The sequence below is a fragment of the Myotis daubentonii genome, chromosome 7, assembly GCF_963259705.1.
Source record: "Myotis daubentonii chromosome 7, mMyoDau2.1, whole genome shotgun sequence".
Lineage (NCBI taxonomy): Eukaryota > Metazoa > Chordata > Mammalia > Chiroptera > Vespertilionidae > Myotis > Myotis daubentonii.
In genome coordinates this window covers 32,392,851-32,418,574 of record NC_081846.1, presented here as the reverse complement: position 1 = coordinate 32,418,574, position 25,724 = coordinate 32,392,851, and the positions used below count along the sequence as shown (strand labels likewise).

Here is a 25,724-nt window from a genome sequence, read left to right as displayed (position 1 = left end):
CCCTAGCAAGGGAGCGAGGGCCAGTTTCCAATGTGGGCCCAGGGCTGGCAGCTCCTCTTTCCACGAATCGCTGGGCTCCCACTGTGCGGAGCTCCTGGGTTTTCTTGGTTTTCAGCACACACATAATCTTGCCTTAATGGAAGAAAGAAGCCGCCAGCTTTTGTCTGAAGGCTCAGCCATCAGAAACTCCCCAGGGACCCCTCAGAAGGGGGCTCTCAGGGGGGTGGCAGTGCCCCAGAAAATGCCTTAGTGTTGGGGGATCATGCCTCAGACCCCACCAGGACATCGGAACACCCCCACTTTTCTTTCAAAAGGCCTTGTATGGAAATTATGTATTTCAAACAGGCAGGGACTGGCTACTCAAAGTGTGGTCCCTGGACCAGGTCACCCAGGATTGTTAGAAACGTAATATCAGGCCCCGCCCCAGACCTGCTGGATCAGAACCTGCGTTTCTATGACTCCTGCTGGTGCCCAGGCTCTTTCAAGTAGGAGAAAGGCACTGTGCCAGACTATCCCCAAGGTGAGTGGCCTTTCCTGGGCCACCCCCCCCCCCGCCCCCACCTTCTCACTGTGCAGATCCCTAACTGGGCCTATCCACATGAGCCTCCGGACTCCCCAAGTCACAGGACGGTCCCTCCTCCTCCAGACTCCCCTGGTTGCCCATCCTCTTAGTCTCTGGTTTCCTAGTCTTTGTGTGGGTCCCCCTCCACCTCCCAGCTGTCAAGTCATCTGCTGCTCCTTCCTTCCTTCTTTCCTTCCTGCTTGCTGCAGGGAAACCAGATCTCCAAGTGTGTTACCACTGCTTGCAAAGTAAGAGTAAGCAGGCTCTGAGCAAGGGCCCGGGGGACTCGCAGGAGTTAAGTACAAAAGCTTGAGCCCAAAGTCTTTGATTTCCAATCAGGCTGCTCCCAGCCAGCTTTGTCGAATGAGCTCCCGGCTTTGTCAAGTTCTATTCACCCTCTCACTCACCACCAGGCTCCTAGCTACCTGGGGCCACTCCCGAGCAGGAGGAAAGCACAAAGACCAGTCCCAGCGGGAAGCAGAGGTACAAAGAGACAGTTGAGCTGTGATAAGGCCGGAACTTGGGCAGAGCTGGAGTGGAAGGAGGTGGCTGGGACAGGGGAGCAAATGTGCTGAGAGGGAGCCACCATCACCCGTCTAGTCCAGCGGGGCCAGGATGTCCCAGAAGGGGGCAGAGGGCCAGCTCTCACAAAGCATTCTGGGAGAGTTGTGTCTGTCAAAGGGCAACAGGGGACGACCCTCAAAGAGTTTGAGGCAGAGACGCAACATCAGATAGCTGTTTCAGAAAGACCTCTCAGCTCTGTGTGCAGAATGGATTTTTGGGGGGTGGGGATGAGCAGACTAAGGCAGGGGGCCCAGTTGGGGAATGCCACATAGTAATCCTAGCCATGGAGGGATGCGGGGGGGGGGGGGGGGGCAATGGTGAGGTGGGAGTGGTACCGGCTACAGATGAACACCAGCTTCACCTGTTCCGTGCACAACCAGTGCTGCGGGTTCTCACTGTGGCCAATTCCTTCCATTTCTGGCACAAGGCCAACCTCTTGGCAGGCTGCAGGAGACCAGTGGAGGCTGGGTCTTGTCCCCACCGTCAGCCACAGCACCCAGTAGTTCCACACATCATACGCGGTGTCTGAAAGCTCTTAAAGAAAAGTGGGGGCAGCCCTGGCCGGATAGCTTACTTTATTGGAGCATTGTCCCGATACACCAAGGTTGTGGGTTCAATCCCTGGTTAGGGCACATATAAGAATCAACCAATGAATGCATAAATAAGTAGAACAACAAATCTCTCTCTCTCTCTCTCTCTCTCTCTCTCTCTCTCTCTCTCTCTCTCTTTCTCTCTCTCTTTCCCTTCCTCTAAAATCAATTTTAAAAAAAATTTTTTTAAAGTGGGGCAGAGCTCAGCTCCCCCGCTACAGAACATCCACTGTGTGCTCAGCTCCTCACCAGACAGCAGAGGGGAGGCAGAGCCAGACGGTGCTACTCAGGCTTCAGTGCAGTCAGGGAAATCTACTTAGTCCCAAATGCATGCCGGGGAGTGGCCCTACCGGGGACTGCCACATGGATTCAGGAAGGGAGATGGCAAGGGGTGATGGCACAGGACAGCAGCTCGCTGCACCAAGCCCCCTAACCCCCAGCCTCATGCTCTTAAACTGGATGCCATAACTCAATAGTGGGAAGACCTCAATGCAAACCCTCCTGCTGATGCCAGCAACCCAGAATGGAAACAAAGCAAACCAGTCCCCATAGCCATCCCCAAAGGAACATGCCAGAGACAATGCCATAGCAGGTCAGTGGTGCAGTATTTCAGCCACACTGAAGGCACAAATACCCTCTGACCACGAAGGAACTGAAAGGTGGGGTGCAGAGGGAAGAGCCCTGGAAAGCTTCTGACTGAGCAACGCAAGTGTAACAGTAACAATTCCTCCTCCTGGAGCCTGGAGGGTCCCCCCCCCCCCCGGGGAAGGTGGAAGGCAGCAGTGGCTGGGAGTGTGCTCCTGGGGTCAGACTCCCCTGGCTCAAACCCTTGGTGACCTCATGTGCTGTGTGTCCCTGGGCAAGTTACTCGAACTCTCTGAGCTTCCATTTCCTCCTTTGTCTAGTTGTTGCCAAAATGAAAGGAAGTCAGATAAACTCTCAGCTTATCAATGAGGGCTCACTTTTCTAGTTTTGGTTGCTATTATCTCTTTAAGAGAAAGACCCTCATCCTGGGGCCTCCCCTTAGTCCTTTGGAAATTGGGGCACTCTTGCTGGGTTTGGGCAAATATGGGCTGGAGACTGTTTGGGGACAGGGGAATGGGGTGAGTGATCTGGGAATCTTGAGTTCCAGGCAATCCTTCCAGAAAGGAGGTGAGACGAAAGGACCAAGGTTGAGAGGACTCCACAGTCGGGTCCCAAGGGAAGCCTCTCTGGACAAAGACTGATGGGGGGAGGGGAGGGTAAAAGGCTCTCCTGATCAGGGACGTCCAGCCGGTTGATGGAGGGTTCTTTGCTGTGAGTGTGCAGTAAGGGGGTGCCTCCCCTTAGCTCCCAACTTTCCCCGTAAAAGTCCTGAGGGGCCAGACAACCAGGCAGAGGAGCCGCTGGAAACCCAGCTCTGGGAATTCCCAGGAGCCCTGTGAGTCTCGGGGGACAGGTGCCCCCAAACAACCGGGGGTTTTCATACCCAGACTTGGTCAGGCCTGGGGCAGCCCCTGCAGCGCCTCGCCCCTCTTGGCCCCCAAGACCAGGAGGAGTCTGGGAGGAAAATAGCCAGGGGGAGGCACAAGTCTCGGGGGAGGCCGGGGCCGCAGGCCCAGCTGAAGTGGGCAGTGGAGGACGAGGCTATGGCTCCAAATGAGGAGGAAGAGCACCTGGCTGCCGCCCTCAGAGTCTGGCTCTCCACCCACTGCTTCCCTGCCGGCCAGTCCTTCTCCTGTGTCCCTGCTCTGGGCTGGCACCACCTTAAATCCAGCGGCCCTGCCGGGGCCAGAGGGACCTGCAGCTCCCTTAGTGGAAAGAACATGGGGCTGGAACTGGAGTGACCTAATTAAGGCTGTGACCGCACACCAAGTAGTCACGCGATCTTGGGGACAACCTGAGAAGGTGGTCACTTACCTTTTTCCACATCTCACTTACAGGCGTGTGCCCGTGTGGCATGTGGTCCGTGTCACTGCTAGAAGGAACTGTGCTACCTCATTGAGAGCTCCCATTCCTCTGACAGCCCTGTGAGCTGCCCAGCTCCCCTGGGGCACGAATTAGGGCCTCAGTGCAGCTCCAGAGGAGACCCTCTGCTGGGGTCAAGGCACCCCTGCCCTCCAATGGCCCTGGGCCTGGCCCTGGGATGACCGGGGGCCTGGAGGAAGAAGTTAGCCACACAACCACAAAGACCCACCCCTGCCTTCCCAGGGCAAACCCTATGGAGAGGGAGGGGAACCTCACAAAATCAACAATAACAGACAGTTCTATAATAATAACTAAGTGTAACCAATTAGACAATGCGGGGTGTGGGAGAGAGGCTGTGGGGGGCCATCAGGCCAGCAAGAGGAGGGCCAGGCTGGGGGAACCGGGAGAGGAATGCAATAGCCAGCGGGGCCTGGCCTTGAGGTGCTCATGAGGAGTCTGGACTTTGTTCCGTGGGCAATAGGGAGCTACCAAATGTTGTATGTTGTTCCCAAAGGTTCTGAAACAGAAAACAAGGTAATGAGGTCTGGGCTCTGGCAAGAGGATTGATGGGAGGAGGACAGTCTAGGGCAGTGATGGCGAACCTTTTGAGCTCGGCGTGTCAGCATTTTGAAAAACCCTAACTTAACTCTGGTGCCGTGTCACATATAGAAATTTTTTCATATTTGCAACCATAGTAAAACAAAGATTTATATTTTTGATATTTATTTTATATATTTAAATGCCATTTAACAAAGAAAAATCAACCAAAAAAATGAGTTCGCGTGTCACCTCTGACACGCGTGTCATAGGTTCGCCATCACTGGTCTGGGAGGAAGCTGCCCAGGCCTAGGGCAGGTGGTCCAGTGAGGTCTGGAGGTCAGGAAGCCGGCAGAAGCCGTGCCACCCGTGGCCCCACCTCTCTATGGAGGTGGGGTTGCCAGGACAGCTGAGATTTGGAGCCTAAGAAGCTGGAGATGGAATGATATTAATTAACGAGAGCTCATTGGCACAGGGGACAAGAGTGCAGGCTGCCTGGGTTCCAATCACACCACTTACACCATGTGTGACTTTGGGCAAGTTACTTAGCTTCTCTGTGTCTCAGTTTCCTCATCTGTAAACGGGGGGTGATAATAGTACCCATCTCAGTGATTCTGATGTGTAAATGCTAAAAACAGTGCCTGCACACAGTAGGTGCTCTGTAAGCAATGGTTGTTAGGTGGTGTTGGGGAGCCCAGTGCTCAGTAAAATTGGCCTTTGTAGGTAGGGCAGGGTGGGGTGGGGCAAGCATGAGGCATTGAGGGAGGGGCAGAGACCCTGTCACCGGGGCAGAGTGGGCAGGATCGGGGACAGCACCTCTCCAAGGCCAGGACAGAATTCACCAGGTCCCTTGAGCACAGAGCTAGGGTGGTCAGCAGCCAGATCTTCTTGTTGGAGAGGTAATGGCTGGGGCCACTGTCCCAGGCACAATGGGTGTTCAGTGAGCAGTGCTGGGTGGGGCTGCGGGTCCACAGAGTGTCTAACCCCAGAGCTGGGACCAGCTGCAGCCCTCGGTTCCCCCTGCCATTCCCACCAGGTTGGGGTAGAGGGGCCAGCCCTGGGCACATGACAGTATGAAAGCCCCAAGTACGTCCTCCTAGTTTCACAAAGCAGGTCCACGCTGGAAAAGGGCTAAACGGCCTGTCGGTGACCCAGGGGCGGCCTTGCGTGGTGAGAGACCGTGCTGCCACACCAGCCACCAGAGGTGGGGTCAGCCCTTCAGAATCAGGCCCCAGCGAGGCTGGAAGGAATCACTGCTCTGTCCTGTCCCTACTTCCCCAAGGCTCCCGCTGGCCTGGAACCAGGAACTGTCCAAGGAGACTGCTGCTGGCACTGGCAACCCGGTCCTCACCTCCAAAAGCAAAGAATGTACCTTCATTCAGCCACCCCGGGGGGTGCCCAGGCTGAGATGAAAAGAAGATAAAACCAGGCCAGACACCGCCACACCCATCCACCCACGCCTGTACAAAGGCCTCCATGCCGAGAAGGGGCCCTGGCAACAGAACCCCAGGCAGCGCTGAAAGGAATGAGGGCCCTCCATGCACTCGACTCCCAGCCAAAGATGGTGGCGGCCCCACGCACTCACCAACTCTTCCTCTGCAGCCCCTTCCACCGGGAGGAACTCAGAGACTGGTGATGACGGAGAGTAAAGGAGGTTTGGGGAGAGAAGAGAGAGGAGCGGGGGAGGCATCAGCAAAGAGTTTTCAAAGGCAAAGCAGGTGAGGAGTGTCACTGATCAATTTGCCCCAGGAAGCCAGTTGGCTCCGATGCAGAGGCCAGGTGGCGGGTCCGGCAACGCCAGGCTCTCGGTAAGGTAAAAGGACCACTTCGGGCAAAAGCAGTTTTGCTGAGAGTTGGCCGAGGGAATGTTGACACAGAAACACATCCTCCACCCCCCAAACATACACACAGTGCTCCCAGCTGCCAGGGATCCACAACCACAGGCAGAGAGAAACCATAAGGGTCTCCACTAAAACAGCAGGAGTGAGTGTCCCAGAGAAATGACCTCTACACTCAGGCACTCAGGAGCCCCTGGGAATGGGCTGCTTGCTGCCTGGTCTCTGGAATCCAAGCCTGTGTCTAAGCCCCTCTCATGTACACAAAATCACAGAGGGACAGAAGAGAGCCACAGCACCCTGCTCAGGAAAAGACCCCAAAGGACACCGGGGGCCCCTTCCCTTCCTCAGTGACAGAACTACCATTGTGGACGGGGACTGGCCCCGCAGGGAAGGGAGCCCTGTTGTGGTCCGACCATGGTCATCACCTTCCTCTGGGTAGTCACTTGGCTGGGTGGGCCCATGACCCAGTGCTGGCCATGGGATGCCAGAGGCTGGCTGAGGGGAAGACTTGGGAAAGATTTCCTCATTGTTTAGAAGAACCCCAGGTCTTTCCTGCCTAGATGTGACTTGGGGAGCCTTGTCATCTTGCTATCAGCACACAGATAAAGCCAACAGAGAAAGTGGCAGGCGGCAGAGAAGGACCGGACCCTAGTCCTTGATGGAAGCAGCCATCAAGGGCCTCCTTGTCCTCTGGATCCCTGTCACGTGAGCTGAGGCATTTCTTTACTGATCAGTGAGCTCGGGGCCGGGTTTTCTGCCACTTGAGCCAAAGGCCTCCCACCTGACACATGACAGGACGGCAGAGCCGGGCTCAGCATTCCTGTTTAGGAACAGACACCTAAACTGTTGGCGTTGATCCCTCGGGAACAGAACAGCATGAGGCTTCCGTTCTTGAAGTCGTACATAAATATCTCCACTATTTTACAAGGAAATTTAAACAGGAAACATACTTTTATAATGGAAAAAATGTGTTTTCTTTAAGCTGTGAGATTCTAATCTCCTCTTTCTCTTCAAACCAATGGGTCTCAACTATGTCTGGGGGAACGGGTCCTAAACCCCTTGGAGGAGATGTTTCAGAGGAACTGAAGGCTCGAGGGGAGGGACCCCTGCTCTAACCAGGGGGCTCAAGGAGGCAGACACCCAAGGCCAAGGTTGCTGTGCCATCAAGTCTTCCTTTCCATCTGGAGTGTTTAAGCCCCTTCAGAGCTTGAGCGTAGCCTGGCTCAAGCACATCTTGGACCCCCTCTCAGGGGAAGTAACACCAAGGCAACCCTTCTGAGGGTGCAGTACGTCACACTGGGGACCCCAGCTTCTGCCTCTTTTCCCCCTCAGGAACTGAGGTCAGCCCCAGCGAGGGAAACCCCAGGCCAATGACCAGAAGAGAGGAAGGAGGAGTGAGACCACATGGAATCATGTGGCCCACCTTCTGCCCTCTGCGGTCACACAGGTCTTCCCCAATGCTTCAAAGCTCTCAGCCCTCATCCTCTGGCTCCAGAAGCCTCAGTTTGAATTCCTTCCCAATACTGTCTGGCTGCTCTTCTCTGACTGTGTCCAGAAATACCAGGACCTCCTGCCATGAAGGCAGCAGAATGCATCCTCACAGGGTCTGCTAGGCTTCCTGGGGTGTCTTGTACACAGGTGGTGGGTGACTTTTCCAGGACTTGCTTTCCTCCCTGTCAAGCAGCATCATGTTAAATCTGAGTTGCTGTTAAGTTTGTTGAGCTCTGACTGGTGTGGCTCAGTTGGTGGGCATCGTACTGTCCTACTGGGCACCGAAGGTTGCTGGTTAGATTCCGGGTCAGGCTCTAACAACTCAGATGTCCCTGTACATAAGCCTCCCAAGGAGCATCTAGGATTTAGGACCGGGGTGCCCTCGATCATCAACACTCAAGGGAAACAGAAGCAGGAGGCTATAGAGGCTTTTTCCAGGAGGACCGCATAATGCGGTGGAGGCCAAGCATTGTGAGTGCGTGAGAGGGTATGTGAGAAAGAGCATGGATGTCAGCATGCATATAGGCATGTGTCAGTGTGCAAGGGTGATGGAGGCAAAGACCAACAAGTAGTTAACATATAAATGCGAGAAGTCCATCAGAAGGTTGATGGACTCTGATATTCAGCAAGGGCTGAGAATCAGCATTGTATTACTCCAGGGGTCCTCAAACTACGGTCCGTGGGCCACATGCAAACACAAATATTGTATTTGTTCCCGTTTTGTTTTTTAACTTCAAAATAAGATATGTGCAGTGTGCACAGGAATTTGTTCATAGTTTTTTTTTAAACTATAGTCCAGCCCTCCAACGGTCTGAGGGACAGTGAACTGGCCCCCTGTTTAAAAAGTTTGAGGACCCCTGTATTACCCTGCTGCTGACCAAACGGCTGAAGGCAATCCCCTAACCCTGTGGTTGGCAAACCGCAGCTTTCGAGCCACATGTGGCTCTTTGGCCCCTTGAGTGTGGCTCTTCCACAAAATACCACGTGCGGGCACGCATGTACAGTGCGATTGAAACTTCGTGGCCCATGTGCAGAAGTTGGTATTTTGTGGAAGAGCCAGTATTTTGTGGAAGAGCCACACTCAAGGGGCAAAGGAGCTGCATGTGGCTCGCAAGCAGCGGTTTGCGAGCCGCAGTTTGCCAACCACTGCCCTAACCTGATAATCCTTTATTGTTTACCAAACCTGACCACTGATATGTCTGTTTGGTTTGCTAAAGGGCAAATGTGTGAATAAAAAGCTATGGGTCCTAAGATTTGGGGAGCCACTCCACTAAAGAGTAGGTCTCCACCTGGTTCCCCCATGCCTTCTAAATTTATATTTCTTGTGTAGTATATCCATTTGTGCATGGCCCCTTCTCCAGATCCTGAATCCTCACTGCAAAAGGTTGTGGCCCAAGGGTACCTGAGTTGCACATTCATGAAACAACAAGCTAAAAGCAAACATTCACAAAACCTAGAGGGTGTGCTGGGCTCCTAACCTCAGCATGTCTTCCCTGAGGCAGACCAGCCTGGCAGTCCCCAGCTCCCGAGACCCACTGGCTCAGCCATGCTGCAAAACCAAGCATGATGTAGCCCCGTGTAAACCAGACAGCCCAAACTCAGTGGAGAAGGTATTTCTATTTCCTAGTCAGACTGAGGTAGGGGAAACCACAGGGCTGAGAGTATAAATCAAGTTTGAGTCCCTTGGATGGTACAACCTTGAATCAGGCACTTGTTAACTATTTTTTTTTTAACATAATGTAAGGCTTTAATAACTCACTCAATTTCAAATTCTCATAAAATGAGATGGCTCTGTAATAAGGAGGGTGGAGGGCACTTCTGAGAGAGAGGAGGGAAGAAACTCTAGCAAAGAAAGAACTGCCAGGCGCTGTGGACCTCAGGAGCCCCTCCCACATCACGCTCATCATGCATGCTGGCAAATAAAAACAAGCAGCGCTCACTGAGCGAAGGAACAGTTCCAAGTCACGCTGTCTTTCTGCCAGAGACCAAGGCCCTGAAACAGAAGCCAGCCTGGGTTCTGGCTGAACACCCCCCAGGAATTCAAACAAGCCCTGGGTTCCCTCACCCCACCTTCATCCAGAACAGTTCAACGTGCAAATCCAGTGCAGGTAAGAGAATTTCAAATCCAAGGGCATCCCTGTGACCGCAGCAACAGGCAGGTCAGAAGTCCTCCTTCCCTAAGGAGGGAAAAGCACTCAACTTCCATTTATTTGCATCTCCTTTCCAATCTTTAAGGTCAATTCACTCAAAAGATGTGGATGAGTTTGGGTGAAGCACATCACCTCTAGCCCCAAGTACAAACCTCCTTAAGAAGGCTCCTTTCACCTCTTTGGCAAAATCCCTCTGCTCCCACATCCCCTTTCTCCCGCCCTCAGAGAGGGAGGAGAAAAGAAAACTAGGGGTGGGGGGAAGACAAGGTATGAAGGGTTCCAAGACAACCTCATCTTTTCGGGGTTCAATGGTGACCCGGGAATTGGTTGTTGGCAGGGTGTCCATGACATCATCATTTCGGATTCTTAATAAAAAGACAACTTTCCCATAGCCAAATGCTCCTCTTCCCACCCTCTCTTTGGGGAATTGAAACACAAGCTTTTAAAATGCTGCAAACACATCACAGCTGCATTTTCAGATGTTGCATTTGGGTCCTGCCCTTAAGTGGCTGCCCTCGTTACCTCCCCCTTTGAAAGAGGCCCCTGGCTAAGTTCCAGGGTAATTGAAATTTCCTGTCTAACCTTGACCACTCCGCCAGCTCCTATTACAGTCCTGGACACACACTGTAGAGTCAGTTTCTTCTGGGCCTTCTCACTCTTCGTTTAAAATCAGGCCACTATTCTGTAGGCTCAGGCTATCTAGTAACACACTTGGAAATGGAGAGGGAACTTTCTCTGGCCTGGCCGATGACGCCTCTGGCTTCCCACACTCATTAGAAAATTCTCTTTATTCTACAACTCACCATTGAGGAGCCAGGATACAAAGACAAATGACCCCATGCCAAGAACCCAACATGCTCACAAGCCGTGAAGGAAGAATCCAGTTGTTTGGTGTGTGTGTGTGTCTTTTTAATCTTGAAAAATGTAAGAAATCCCCAGGCAAAATACTTTTAAATACAAGAAATCACCTTTAAAAGTTCAAAGCAAGTTTTGCAGTATCTGCTTGAATCTCTCTAGCCCTGAACGAAAGAATGAGCGTGCTCTGTACCGGTCAAGTCAGGTTCTGAGCAAACTCCAAAGTGACATCAGAATCTGGATCTAGAAACTCTGATTAAAAGTAAAATTCCTACTGAAAGTAATTGCACTTCTGGCACCAGTGGGGGTTCGATTGGTTTGGCTTTGTTTTCGTAGTTAGATGGCAACTCCGTTTGAATTAGGATTGGGCTATGGGAAGACTGATTCTCTTCTGTTGGGGGTGGGATCATCCTGGCTTCGGTTAGGTCTCTGACCTTCCTAGCTCACTCAGATAACCTAAATTGGTTAAGAGTCTGACGTTCCTAAATCTGAGGGCATCCTTGAACGGACTTTCCTCATACCCCCCAGAAGGTGGGGAGGAGGCAATCATCGTGCCCCATGGTCTGGGTATCTCTGCTCACGCACAGTAATGGGTTGAATAGGGTCCCCCCAAAATTCATGGTCATCCAGAACCTCAGAATGTGACTTTATTTGGAAACAGAGTTTGCAGATGTAATAAATTAAAATGAAATCACACTGGATTAGGGTGGGCCATAAATCCAATGACTAGTGTCCTTATAAGAAGGCCACGTGAAGACACAGACAGGGGAGCACCATGTGACTATCAAGGCAGAGTGGCCAGCACCCACTGCCACCCTCTGGTCTTCCGGCTTTCCTGCCACCTTGAGCTCCCTCTGGATGGCCAGCTGGCTCTGGGACCTTCTCCGCTGGAGCCTGTCAGCACAGGGGGGTGGGAGGCCTGCACCCTGCTGCCCTTGCCCATATTGGGGCAGGCAGGCTATGGGCCCCTCCCACCTGGGAAGGCGACAGTGGGGCTTGGCATTTGGGGATTTGTTGCCTGCCTGGGCTGGTGTAGTCAAGGCCCTTTCATAAGATGAGGGGGGTGTCTATCAACTACAGTCTCTGCATGTTCTAGGCACCGAGGGTGGATGAACACTTAAGTGATAAAATCTCCCAGCCAGAGGAGCCCCTGACCTTGGTGAGGTAGGGAGAGCGAAGTTTCAGCTGCTCCCAGATATGGGAAACTGGGAGAAGCACCTGCAGGGTGCTCATTAGCTCAGGTGGAGGTGTTTAAGTTTGTGGAAGCTCAGGGGGTGGGCCAAGGAATCCTTGTTTTTGTAGGGTCTGGGTTGCCTGAGAGTGGGGCAGGGGAGGGAGGGCCTGGACATGGACAAAAGAGAGGTAGCTGGCTTAAGAAACAGAACCAAAGCACTGCCAGCATCATCTGAGCACCTGGATCCAGCCATACCTGACCCCACTCACTGCCTTGTTACTATGGGGACTCCCTCTGTTACTCTTAGGCAGCCAACTCACAAACTTGTCCTCTCAAGGACTTTTCTGCAGGAAAAAAATTATAGTAATAAAAATAAATAAATGAAACCCAAATCACTGCAAAGCAACTGGAAGAAGGTCCCCAAAATGCCCTCCCTGAATCCAACTGGATTGGGGGGACTACTGGTCTTCCCACGAAAGGCATAATCCCAAACAAATCAAAGGGGCTCTGACAAACCACTCACTGATTGTTCTTCCACCTCTGCTCCAGTTGCAGGCATTTCTTTTGCCCCAACTCAGCTTTCCTTAATTGCCCCATCAGGTGTGAACACCAGAGAACAGTGCCTGGAAGCCAGGGATTGAGAAATTGGGGTGTCAGGCAAACGGAAAAGGCTCGGTGGCCTCCGGGTGCCTGCCTCTGCTGACCTCCCTACAGGGGCTGGCGCTGGACTACAGCCCAGCCTCAGGCTCGGGCCACACGGCGCCGGCCACACGGCGCCCTTAAATAGAACCTCCACGGGAGGACAAACATTCCAAGAGCTTTAAAAACGCCCCAAGCATGACCTGGCCGGAGGCCTCGCTCCCCCAGACATTTTTCTGGTCTCGGCCCTATTCTGGAAATAATATTAATAGCTCGGCTAGGAGCTTACGGTGTGCAAAATAATTCATGGCCTTGAAGGGCAGGAACGATTGCTGCTCCCATTCTCCAGTTGAGAGAACTGAGGCCCCAGGAGCTCCCAAGCGCCAAGGCCGTCTAGTGGGGGCTCTCTACTCTGCCTTCCCCGCCGGCTGGGGCTTACACAGCAGGACAAGAACGAGCCCCCCGCGGGACGGCTGCCAGCTGCCGGGTGGGTTCCGACAGGCGCCTGGAGACAAGGCGACGCCCCCAGGAGGCTCCCGGACCCGCTCGCTCCAGGAACGCCCTGATCTTCTGCGAAGAGTTTAACCAACTCCCAGTTCTCAGCCTCTGTTGGTACATCAGACCCCGCGCGGCAGCCAAGGATAACTTTCCTCTTTTATTTTAAAAGATAAAGGACAACAGGGCTAATTTCTCCCTGGGGAGATAAAAGCTGGCAGGTGAGGTGCGGCGCGTCTCCGTTTCCTAGAAGTTGTGCTTCGGAGCAAATCGCAGAACGAGGCGGCGGAGGGGGCGGGACCCGCGGTCGCCGCCCGGGGGCCCAGGACCCGGGAGCTGGGCTCCGCTGCCCCAGGGGGGGGGCACTTCTGAGCTGGGTGTGCGGGCCCTGCTTTCGGTGCCCCCGGCCCGGGCGGGTTCCCCACCGCGCCGGCTTAGACTCGGGACGCGCGGGACCTGGGGCGCTGAGTAAAATGCGACGGGCACCCCAGGGATTCCTGCACTGTCCACCCTCCCATCAGAGCGGAGCCTGGGACTCCCGGCCAGAAGGGCTGACCCACCACCACTTCCCTCCTCTCCCTCCCAGGTCCCCAGGCTCAGGGTCCTCTGGGGCGCACGGCGAGGGCAGCGCTCACTGTTTGAACTTGCTCTCCAGGTCCTTTATGAGGCGGCGGCTGAACTCCGGGAACTCGGTGTAGGGGTTGAAGACCTTGCAGCGGCGGGGCCGCGCCGCGCCCTCGTTGATGTGCAGCCGTCGGCTCAGCTGCGCGCTCAGCTCGGCGTCGGCGCTGGCAGCGGGCGTCCCGGCGGGCGGCTCGGGCTCGGGCTCCCGGGCTGCGGCGGCGAGGGATGCGGGCTCCGGGCAGCCCTCCTGAGCTTCCCCGCGCTGCAGTCTCCGCTGCAGCTTGCGCGCCAACTCCTCGCTGGACATAGCGGCGGATCCGGGACGCGGGGACTCGGGACCCGGCTCGGGGACTGGGCGGGCGTCGCGCTTTTCACGGGCTCGCGGCTCGGCAGCTCTCAGCCAAGGCTGCGGGACCGGCGTTTGGGTGGAACTGCTGGCGAGCGACGGGGAGGGCAGGGCGGAGCCGAGACTTTAAGGAGGCGCCAGGGCTGGGGGACCGCCCGCCTCGCCAGAGGCCGCAGGTGTCTGCGCGTCCCGGGACCTCGGCCCGCTCCCCGCTCCCTGAGGCTTCGGACCTTTGACCATCTGTGACCTGGCTGCCCACGCCCGCCCCGGGGGAGCCCGGGGACCCTGAGGTCCGGGAGGAACGGCAACCGGAAAGTTCCACGACCGTTCGGGCGGGCGGTTCCTTTCTCTTCCCCAGAAGTGCCCCCACTGGAGGCGCTCGCGGCCCTGGACAGGCTGGGGGTCGGGGGAGCCCAGCGCCCCCGGGTGTCACCCACATGCCCCCAGGACTCAGGGTGACACCCACCGGTTCGGAGGTTTGAGGGTGGGAGGCGCCCGCAGGGAGCGCGGGGCGGGGGACCTGCTTTTCAAACACGCATTGAACAGAAATGTTTGCAAAACACAACTAAACATACTAAAAACAAACAAACAGACAGAAATGAGGACCAAGGAGCAAGAGGAAACTCGTGGCTGCCCTGGAGGTAAGAGACCAGCGCAGCTTCAGGGCTCCGGCTTTTTCTGCGATACGCACAGAAGGAAAAGAAAGACACTTGAAAATAAAGAAATAATTCCGCATTTTTAACAAGAGGGCAAAAACAAGAACAGTCGTCATTCTCCCCAAGGAAGGCTGATGCGGGTGGCAGTTACATCAGCCAAGCCTTGAGAAATGTCTGGTAAACACAGATCTGCCCCAGCCCAGTCCGACTCTGATCTAACCGCCCCTGGGGCTGCGCAAGCAGGAGTGTCTGCGACCCCGCCCGGCTGGGGGCGCCAGAGACCCCGGGAGGGCCTTTGGCATGGCTGTAGGGCACGCAGAGGTCCTGCAGGGATTGTGGGCCTCGGTAAGGATCTCATGAGGAGGGAGAGGAAGGGTATTTTTTTTTAAGGTATTAGGGAAAATACTACGTTTGAACTAAAGGTATCAAACAAAATGTTTTAACATCCCTATTAACAATTTGATTTGATGGGTTAAATGGCCAGGAAAAGCCTCATGGGAGAGGTGTCATTAAAATAATGACCAGCAGGAAGTGAGGGTGCCAAACAGTGAGCCAGGCCCAGAGCACGACCCACACAGGAGCTGGAGAAATCCCTCCCTTTATCAGCAGCCACCTTACTTTCCAACTCTTCCCCTACAGATGTTTCCAGAAGGCCCTCAATTATTTCTTTCTTTTCTCCAGGGATGTCAAGGTCTTTTTAAGATTTCTGTTTGGAAAATCCTTAAAGTGATCCACGTAGCTTTCCCCAGGATGGCTCAGGTCCTAACAGGATTTTCTCACCTTTCTCTTTCAGCCTGGCAGGTGGAGGGGAGGCAAGCCAGACCCTCCCACTGCTCAGGAGGTCCCCTGGCCTGGCCATAAGGACATAATCCTATTCCATTTGCTCCCCACCCTCAGGAGCCCTTCCCCCCAATGCCAAGTCAGTCAACTCTAGGTCCCACTCCCTGGAGTGCTTCCAGTCCCTCCCATCCTTCCTGCCTGAGACTAGCACAGGTCTCCCTCCGGGAAGGGCAATATAGTTGACCGTTGAACAACACAAGTGTGAACTGCTCAATCCACTTATACGGGGATTTTCTCCAATAAATGAAGTAAATGTATTTTCTCTTCCTTATGATTTTCTTTTCTCTAGCTTACTTTATTGCAAGCAACACACAAACTATGTGTAAATCGACTGTTATCATAAAGCTTCTGATCAACAGTAATTAAGTTTTGGGGGAGCCAAAAGTTATACACGGATTTTCAACTGCAAGGGAGGTTGGCACTCCTAAGCCCCCACCCCCTTGTTCAAGGGTCAACTGTAGTTGGCAATCAATGCCTTTCTCTTTAGGGTCCTCACCCTCTGTCATTCTGTCCCCCATTCACTCACCCAGGCAGGAGGAATTGGCCCAAAATAGTGCTATCCATAAAAATAGAAAGCATCATTTTATTTGTAATTTTGTATTTTAAATACCCCGTTTTTTAAAAAACGAAAAGAAAAAAAATAGGTGGACTTCATTTTAATATATTTTCTTTACCCTGATACATGCCAAATATTGTCATCTTGACATGTAGCCAATATAAAAATATTAATGCGATATTTTACATTATTTTATTTCATACCAAAGCTTCAAAATTTGGGGTGTATTTTACACTTACAGCTCATCTCAGTTCAGATGAGCCATGTTTGCAGCGCTCAATACCCACAGTTGGTTGCTGGCTGCCCTCTTGAATAACTCAGGACTAAGGGGCAGATCAGAGCAGTCACTCCCTCACTCTGACCCTCAACCAGTTCTGCTGCTGAGAAGTTCCTGTCTGGCCTCATCTCTGGCCTCCACTCCTGCTATGAATCATCCTCCTACCCAGCTCTCCTCCCCCACCGCCCCACAAGGCATATCCATCTGCCCACATCTGACCCCGTGTTCCATAGATGCTAGACCTGGGGATAAAATCCTAAAATAAAGGCCAAGCTACGACACTGGTTCCAGTTCCCACGTGTCCTTCCTTGTTCCAATCTGGGGCCCTGCAGTAGGGAGTGGGTGGGGTTCCCTCCCCCTGCAGAGGGGACATCTTCAAAATTCAAAGGTTTGCTTGGTTGCCAGGCACCTGCTGATGAGAGCATGTCTTAAGTTTGGAAATATTACACTTCATTGCATCCCCCACATTCTCTGACAGTTTTTATATACTAGTAAAGCACAAGATAAGATAACCTTTGGGGAAGATGGCGGCATAGGTTAACACCGGAGTTTGCTGCTTTGAACAACTACTTCAAAAGTGAAACCAAAAAACGGAAGGGACATCACCCAGAACCACAGGAACGCTGGCTGAGTGGAAGTCCTACAACTAGGAGGAAAGAGAAACGCACACGGACACTCAGAGGAGGCGCAGTGCTGAAGTCAAATTCTGAGGTGCGGAGTGCGTGGAGCGGGCTGGCGGCGGAGGGCGCGGTTGTTGTTTTCAATCGGGAGGGAGTCGCAGACTCTGAGCACCAGATCCGGGCGAGTCTTTAGGGACCCAGACTCAAACGGGAGAAGCGGGACTGTCTGGCTTCGGTCAGAGCGAGTGCAGCTTTCTCTCCGAGCTTTGCAGCGGGTGCTGGGACTCAGAGAGGCAGAGCCCCTGGGGACAGGACTGAGAGCCGCCATAACTGCTCTCTCCGGCCCACCCTGTTGATCCTGTGCGACCCGCCCCGCCCAAGCCCTGCACAGAGGCATTTGCCGGATAGCCTCAGGCAAAGGCTAGATTAGCACCTCCCTAGAGGACAGAAGTTCTCTCACTGCTGACACAGCTGATTCTCATAGCCACTTGGCCTGGAGGTCAAACCCTCCCTGGAATTAGCTACAACAATCAAGATTTAACTATAAGACTGAGAACAAAGACCACTAGGGGGTGCACCAAGGAAGCATAACAAAATGTGGAGACAAAGAAACAGGACAAAATTGTCAAAGGAAGATATAGAATTCAGAACCACACTTTTAAGGTCTCTCAAGAACTGTTTAGAAGCTGCCGATAAACTTAATGAGATCTACACGAAAACTAATAAGACCCTCGATCTTATATTGGGGAACCAACTAGAAATTAAGCATACACGGACTGAAATAACGAATATTATACAGACGCCCGACAGCAGACCAGAGGAGCGCAAGAATCAAGTCAATGATTTGAAATGCGAGGAAGCAAAAAACATCCAACCGAAAAAGCAAAATGAAAAAAGAATCCAAAAATGCGAGGATAGTGTAAGGAGCCTCTGGGACAGCTTCAAGCGTACCAACATCAGAATTATGGGGGTGCCAGAAGATGAGAGAGAGCAAGATATTGAAAACCTATTTGAAGAAATAATGACAGAAAACTTCCCCCACCTGGTGAAAGAAATGGACTTACAGGTCCAAGAAGCGCGGAGAACCCCAAACAAAAGGAATCCAAAGAGGACCACACCAAGACACATCATAATTAAAATGCCAAGAGCAAAAGATAAAGAGAGAATCTTAAAAACAGCAAGAGAAAGAAACTCAGTTACCTACAAGGGAATACCCATACGACTGTCAGCTGATTTCTCAACAGAAACTTTGCAGGCCAGAAGGGAGTGGCAAGAAATATTCAAAGTGATGAATACCAAGAACCTACAACCAAGATTACTTTATCCAGCAAAGCTATCATTCAGAACTGAAGGTCAGATAAAGAGCTTCACAGATAAGGAAAAGCTAAAGGAGTTCATCACCACCAAACCAGGATTATATGAAATGCTGAAAGGTATCCTTTAAGAAGAGGAAGAGGAAGAAAAAGGTAAAGATACAAATTATGAACAACAAATATGCATCTATCAACAAGTGAATCTAAGAATCAAGTGAATAAATAATCTGATGAACAGAATGAACTGTTGATTATAATAGAATCAGGGACATAGAAAGGGAATGGACTGACTATTCTTGGGGGGGAAAGGGGTGTGGGAGATGTGGGAAGAGACTGGACAAAAATCGTGCACCTATGGATGAGGACAGTGGGTGGGGAGTGAGGGCGGAGGGTGGGGCGGGAACTGGGAGGAGGGGAGTTATGGGGGGGGAAAAAAAAGAGGAACAAATGTAATAATCTGAACAATAAAGATTTAATTTAAAAAAAAAAGATAACCTTTGGGGTTCTATAGTAATAACTATTCTGGTTCTTCTCTTCAGAGAGAACCAAGAGCCCTGTCACAGGGACAGAGGCAAGAGGGAAAGAGGAGTGGTATAAATTCACAGCTGTGTGACTGTGAATAAATTACTTAACCTCTCTGAACTCCCGTTTCCTTACATATACAACAGAGGTGATACTCCCCATAGGATGACAAGGATGTGATGATCACTGGTGGCATGTAACGCACCTCGGACATGTTGCTATAGGCACAGCACAGGCCTGGCTGAGACTGGGGGTGCTGGATTGGGCATGCTCTGTGCCCTCCAGCTTTCACCTTGGCACTGACTAAGCCAGTGTTTTGGGGGGAGCGTCTTGCAGCCCTCACCCACATTTCTGCTATGCAGACTAGCAGCTCAGCCCTTCAGGATTTCAAAAGCCTGGAGACACCAGGGAATCATAGTGCTGTCACATCAATGAATTCTACATTGATTTTTAGGAAACCTGCCTCCTTTACCCACTCCAAATTGGCCCAGTGGCCCAGGGCTTCCTCCCTCTCTCCTTCTCTCCATCTTCACCCCTCCCTCTCAGAGACCACCCCTCACCACAGATTCCTCCAGTATTCTCATGCAGATCACTCCCTCCCTTCAGCCAGCCCTCAAACTTGGGTCTAGATCTCTGCATTTCTAAGGATTTGGCTGGTGCTTGAATTAGGGTTTAGAGACCAAGGCCCAGTGGGTCTTGAGATGAGCAGGGATAGTTTGGTTCTTCCAGAATCATTGGTATAACAAACCCATTTACACTTTCAATTTAAGAGTGGCCCATGCCAAGAAAAAATATTCAAAGATTTAATGTGTTGCCGAAACCGGTTTGGCTCAGTGGATAGAGCGTCAGCCTGCGGACTGAAGGGTCCCACGTTCGATTCCGGTCAAGGGCATGTACCTTGGTTGCGGGCACATCCCCAGTGGGAGATGTGCAGGAGGCGGCTGATCGATGTTTCTCTCTCATCGATGTTTCTAACTCTCTATTTCTCTCCCTTCCTCTCTGTAAAAGTTCAATAAAATATATTTTTTAAAAAAAGATTTAATGTGTTAACTGGAAGAAGATATATTCAACAAATGCAAAAAAAAAAGTATCTAGAATTTTATGGGGCGCTCCTACAAAGTAATAATAAAAAGAAAAACAAATAGATTAAAAACCAGGCACCAGGGCCCTAGCTGGGTTGGCTAAGTGGCTAGAGCGTCAGCCTGTGGACTTAAAGGTCCCGGGTTCAATTCTGGTCAAGGGCACATGCCCAGGTTGCAGGCTCAATCCCCAGTAGGAGGCAAGCAGGAGGCAGCCGATCAATGATTCTCTTTCATCATTGATGTTTCTCTCTCTCCCTCTCCCTCCCTCTCTGAAATCAATAAAAATATATTAAAACAACAACAACAAAACAGGCAACAGGTATGAGCATCATTTTGAACTTACCTAAGCCAGTCAGATCCAGCACAGCTCTCAGAGTCTCTGAGGTTTGGGAAGACAAACAGAATTGTTCTGCCCACAGGAGGGAGATTTGGGTGCAGGTGTAGCTCAGCCTGACGGGTGAGTAGCTGGCAACATCACTGGCCCCTCAGTCACCCTGAGCCTCTGCCACTATCCAAGCCGACTGCCACCTGGTGCCCTCTTCTGGGGCTGGGCTTTGTTGATGATTTTCTTATTCTCAAGGTGACCAGTCTCTAGCAATGGAAGGTCTTATCATGAAGGTGTTGTGTGTGATTTGGGGGATGGACAGCCCCCCCCAAGATGTTGCTGAGGATGGGGGTGTAGAGCTCGAAAACTCATCTTAGGGCTTTGGACTGAATCACAAGGGCTGCCTTCATCTCAGAATAGATCCCCTGCCCAGGATGCTTATGGGGTCCAGAGGCCCCCAAAGACACAATGGGTGAGGGGAGGGGCGATCTGGGCGGCAGGTGGTCACCTAGTTCCCTCTGACGGCTGGGACCTGGAGCCTCTGCCTTCTGGGTCTGACAGGCTTGTTGGCTGGGCCCTGCAAGTTGCAGGTAGACTCACCTGGACATGAAAATAACAAAAGGATATGGACTTCAGGGGCACCTGACCTTCCTCCTGCCTGGACCCTGCTGGCCTCTTCACCCATGGACTCATCCAGAATGTTTTTCAGTGTAAAAAACAAAACACATAGGAGTACAAAGGACACCAATTATAGTGAAATACAAGGATCAAACTTGTTTAGAAATGTATGCTACTAATATATGGGCTTCTTGGTTAAAGTCCTAATAGCAGCCCTCATGATGTCAGTCGTTTGAAAATAGAATAATGGAAGCAGCATTTCAAGACGCCTGCCACAACTGAGCGCTACAAAGTCCTGTGAGGTTGCCGGCTCCATGCTGGAAAAAAAATGCTAGATTTCAGTGGGGTTAGTAAAGATAAAGATGGAATTCTTTCTCTGTTCTAGTTTATAGACCCATTTGAGCCTGTCCACAGTCACTTTGGGGGGCCATGGACCCAGGTCGAGACCCTGGCACAAAGGAACAGGCGATTGCAGCCCTCACTCGGGGAGCCATGCAGCATGAGGGTTTCACTGCGAGTCTGCCCAGCACCCGGCTCATTCCGCAGGAAAGGGGCATTTGGGCACACCACAGGCCTCAGGGTCCACAGGTCAAGACAGGCCAGCTGGTCAAGAAGTCCCCTTCCCCCACATCCCTGGCCTTCCCACAAAGGGCACCTGCTGTGAGGGGAGTCCAGGACAGACCGAGCTCCCCAGGAGCTGGGGAAAGCACCCTCCTCCCTGACCTCTGAGTCTAGGCCAGTGATGGCGAACCTATGACACGTGTCAGAGGTGACACGCGAACTCATTTTTTTGGGTTGATTTTTCTTTGTTAAATGGCATTTAAATATATAAAATAAATATCAAAAACATAAGTCTTTGTTTTACTATGGTTGCAAATATCAAAAAATTTCTATATGTGACACGGCACCAGAGTTAAGTTAGGGTTTTTCAAAATGCTGACACACCGAGCTCAAAAGGTTCGCCATCACTGGCTCTAGTCACTGTGATCCCTGGTCACCAGGTCAGTGCCTGGCACACTTAGGCATTAGAAATGATGATGAAGGAAGGAAGGAAGGAATTAATGAATAATTGAAGAGAAGTTTTCTATTTCACCTAACCTTGCCTTCCCTGGTCAGAATGTTTACATTTAACACGCTTATGTGCATTTTCATTTAAGAAAATGAAATTTCATTTATGCTTCTCATGTTTAAACAAACATCTCTGTTCTGTAATAGAAGAGTTGAACTTATTCAAATGAATTATGATAACAAATGTTTGAAATCACTTCATCATTGACTTTAGGCATTTTCTTTCTTTTTAAACATTTAATGTTTTTTATTGATTTTTAGAGAGAGAGGAAGGGAGAGGGATAGAGAGACAGAAACATCGATGACAGAGAAACATCGATCAGCTGCCTCCTGCACACCCTCCACTGGAGATTGAGCCCGCACCCTGGGCATGTGCCCTGACAGGGAATTAAACCGGAGACCTCTTGGTTGATGGGTTGACGCTAAAGCACTGAGCAGCACCAGCCGGGCATGGAGTTTTCTTTTGGATGCTACCTTGCAATTCCCTGGCTTTTCCTTTTCTGTCTATTCGTATACAAGTCGTGTTTTTTTTCTCTTTCCCCCAAGTAACTGCAATGTTATTGTTTTGGTGGTTACCTTCCATTAAAAAAGAAAGAAAAAAAGAAAATATATATCTAAACTTATATATATTTTAAAAATTGATTTTAGAGAGAAACGTTGATTTATTGTTCTACTTATTTATGCATTCATTGGTTGATTCTTTTTTTAATGAGGTTTATTCTTTTTTTAATAAACATTTTTTAAAATATTTTTATTGATTTCAGAGAGGAAGGGAGAGGGAGAGGGAGAGAGAGATGGAAACATCAATGATGAGAGAATCATTGAATGGCTGCATCCTGCATGCCCCATAGTGGGGATCAAGCCCAGAATGGAACCCGGGACCCTTCGGTCCGCAGGCTGACGCTCTATCCACTGAGCCAAACCAGCTAGGGACATTGGTTGATTCTTGTATGAGCCCTGATTGGGGATTAAACGCACAAGGGTGATGCTCTAACCAACTGAGCTACCAGGCCAGGGCTGAACCTACATTTTCTTAATTAACAGTTTCTGTGACTACCTCCTGGAAAAGTGAGAGATCAGGTACTCTGTGTTCTCTTCCAATTTGCTCCCAGAAATTCAACAGCATTTTCTGGGCATCTATGTACAAGCATTTGGGCTGCTAACTGCTAACAGTGAAAATAATAAAAGCTCTCGTTAAGCAGCACTTACTATGCGCTGCGCACAGTACTAGGAGCTTTCCAGATATGGCCTCACTTAATTTTCCATAAATCCTGCAAGCTAGGTTTGTCTCCCTTAACCTTTCCAGCAACCGGGGAGGTAACCTCACCCAGGCCTGATGAGCATCTTTGGAGGCGGAGCCTGGGAATCTATTTTAGAAACAAGATGTCCAGGCTGGGGTACACCACTGAAGCGGATCCTGTGCACCCTACCTTTAAAGACAAGGGTCAGTGTGGATGCAGAACTTGCTCATGGCCACTCCAGCCCCGACCGGTCTCCCCATGGGCGAGTGTACAGCCGCAGAGAGAAGGCAGGTGAGTAGGGAGAGGAGAAGGAAGAGTGTGGGCAGTATCTCACCGACGTTCCGGGTGAATCTGGCGGTGGATCCTCAAACACCTCCCCACTCCCTCGATTGCTGGAGGTTGTGGGATCTTACAAGTTTTTAGTTACCGATTCTCCCTTCTACAATGACACATGCGAGTACAGGTAAATTGAAGAGGTTTTTAAACCTCCCGCCTGGTAGGAAATTTAAAACTGGAAGTGCCACCTAGTGGCGGCCGTGAGAAGTTACCGCGTCCCCACACTGAACTAGAACCAAGCTGGATGGTTAAGAAATTGAAGTTGAAATATTTTCCCAGGGAGCAGAACTTAAATGATATGATGATGATGATGATGATGATAACAACAACAACAATAATAATGTGATATATGTGTTAATTAATTAGATTGGGGGACTCCTTTCACAATGTATACATATATCGAGTCATCACAAGGTATACTTGAAATATTTTATAATTTTAAATGTCAATTATACCTCAATAATGCTTACATTTAAAAAGAAAGAAAACAATGGACTCATTAACGTCAAAAATCATAGACTTTCAAGGTTGAAAGGGGTTTTAAAGAGCACCTACTGCAACCGTCCCACTTTATGTCTAGGGATGGTCTCTCTCGCCTATGAGGACAGTGCTCTCAATGTCATTTATTCATTCGTTTATATCAGTATAAACTCCTGGATTCTTATTTTATTTAATGGACTACAATCTGTTACTATTATTAATTCTCTTGATGCTCAAATTGTTCCAGGTTTGGCTGCTGGTAGCCCCTTTAAACTAGCTTTTCTTTTACTAAGCACCCTGACATTTGGGGGGCACTTCCTGATTCTCTGGCACTAAGAATATTCCAGGTTCATCCGTATTCCCTTTTCTCCATCTGTCCAAGGAGCCTCGTTCCCTTTAGTGGAGGTGGTGTTCCGTAACCAAGACCTAGATGGTGGGTGTGGTCATTGTCACAGGTGTGGTGTGTTCCCAGGCCTTGACCGTGGACATAGCTAGGAAATATGTGTATATACAAACACAGAAATACACAGACACACACTCAGATTTACATCTATATTTATTTCTATATCAATATATGCAAATCGTGATTTCAGACCAATACTTCCCATTCCAACCCAACACCACAGGGTCATTCTCACTCTTCCCTTTCCAGGTTGTACCTCCTTTCCAACAGTGAGAAACCTGGTTCCCATTGCCCTCAACATGTTTGCTTATGTTCTCATTGTTCCCTCTACAACCACTTTCCCAACCCCTTCTCCCATGAGCCCCTGATACTCAGGGCACCTTACCCCATTCAAAACCCCTAACCCCAGGCCAACGACCTCATGTGCACCTGCCTGTGGCTTTTTGACAATAGAAGGAAGAATGGCAATAATTAATATTTAGTAAAAGAAAAGAAGAAGATGAGGTTATTTTATTCTTAATAGTTAATTAAATTAATCATCCTAGCCTCTTTATTAATACCTCTTCAGTGATTTGAAACGCCACCATGTCTTATACTAAAGTGTGATATATACTGGTACATTAAGGTCTGTTTCAGAGGTTTGCTACTTCAAGAATCATTTAAAAGTGAAAGATATTATTGTTCAGTTAGTCAATTAATTTCTTTTCTGTTAAAAAGTAGTGGGAAATGAGTGGGAGGTCCAGGGTAAGCTGAAGACCATGAGCTCCTTTTCAGACCTATTGAATTTGGGGTGACAGTGGAATCTTGCAAGAGGGTGAGAAGACCAGACCTGTACCCCCAGGTAACACCCATGTAGCCCAAGCCCTGCCTGTCCCCTCAAATCAGCCCTGAGTCTGGGGCGGCTGGGTAAAGGGTCCTTGGGGACTCTGGCCCTCAACTTTCTCTCCTGTTCCTTAGCCTAGTGGGCCGAGATGTAACAAAGCAGAGCTACCACCAGATGGCAGCTGTGCTGCTACCCACATTACATTGGGCCTAGACACCCAATATTTGCCTAGGGAGCAGAACTTGTCCTAGACTCCCGGTAAGATCGTCCCCTTTGGCATTAACATTTATTAGTTAATATGATTGTTCATTGATCCCCACCTCGTGTCAGACCCTTGCTGTTCTCTTCCAGACTTCAGTTCACGTGAGGATACGGGAACCTCCTGGGGTAGGGAGTCATTACCTTCCCAGATGAGGACCTGAGGCTCAGAGCTGTCTAGTGACCTGCCTGAGGTCACACAGCTAGCAGGCCATAAAGCTGGTCTAATCCCAAAGCCTGTGCCCTCTTCACTCACCCTGCACTGCTTGCTCCTGGGAATTAAACTTCCACATTGAAGGTGTTTTTCTAGATACTGGGGAGTCATGGACAGAAAAGCCACATCCCTAGGTGAAGGAGGGCGGGGGACTTTGGAGTCTTAATGACTGGGTTCCTAATTCTTTAACACCCTGCCAATATTGGGGGGTTGCAACTTAGTGTTTGGGTGCCTGACTCCATCACCAGCTGAGGATGAAAATGGAGCAGGAGACAAAGGG

General features: G+C 50.7%; 1 protein-coding gene across 1 annotated transcript in view; it reads right to left on the bottom strand.

The window, feature by feature from the left end:
• Positions 1-14,009, bottom strand: part of EFHD1 (EF-hand domain family member D1) — a 37,674-nt gene extending 23,665 nt beyond the window's left edge. Inside the window, exon 1 of the mRNA XM_059703571.1 lies at positions 13,478-14,009. Coding sequence (XP_059559554.1) covers positions 13,478-13,773 — 296 coding nt within the window. The 5' untranslated portion in view covers positions 13,774-14,009. The remainder of the gene's footprint in view (positions 1-13,477) is intronic.
• Between the last annotated feature and the right edge of the window lie 11,715 nt (positions 14,010-25,724).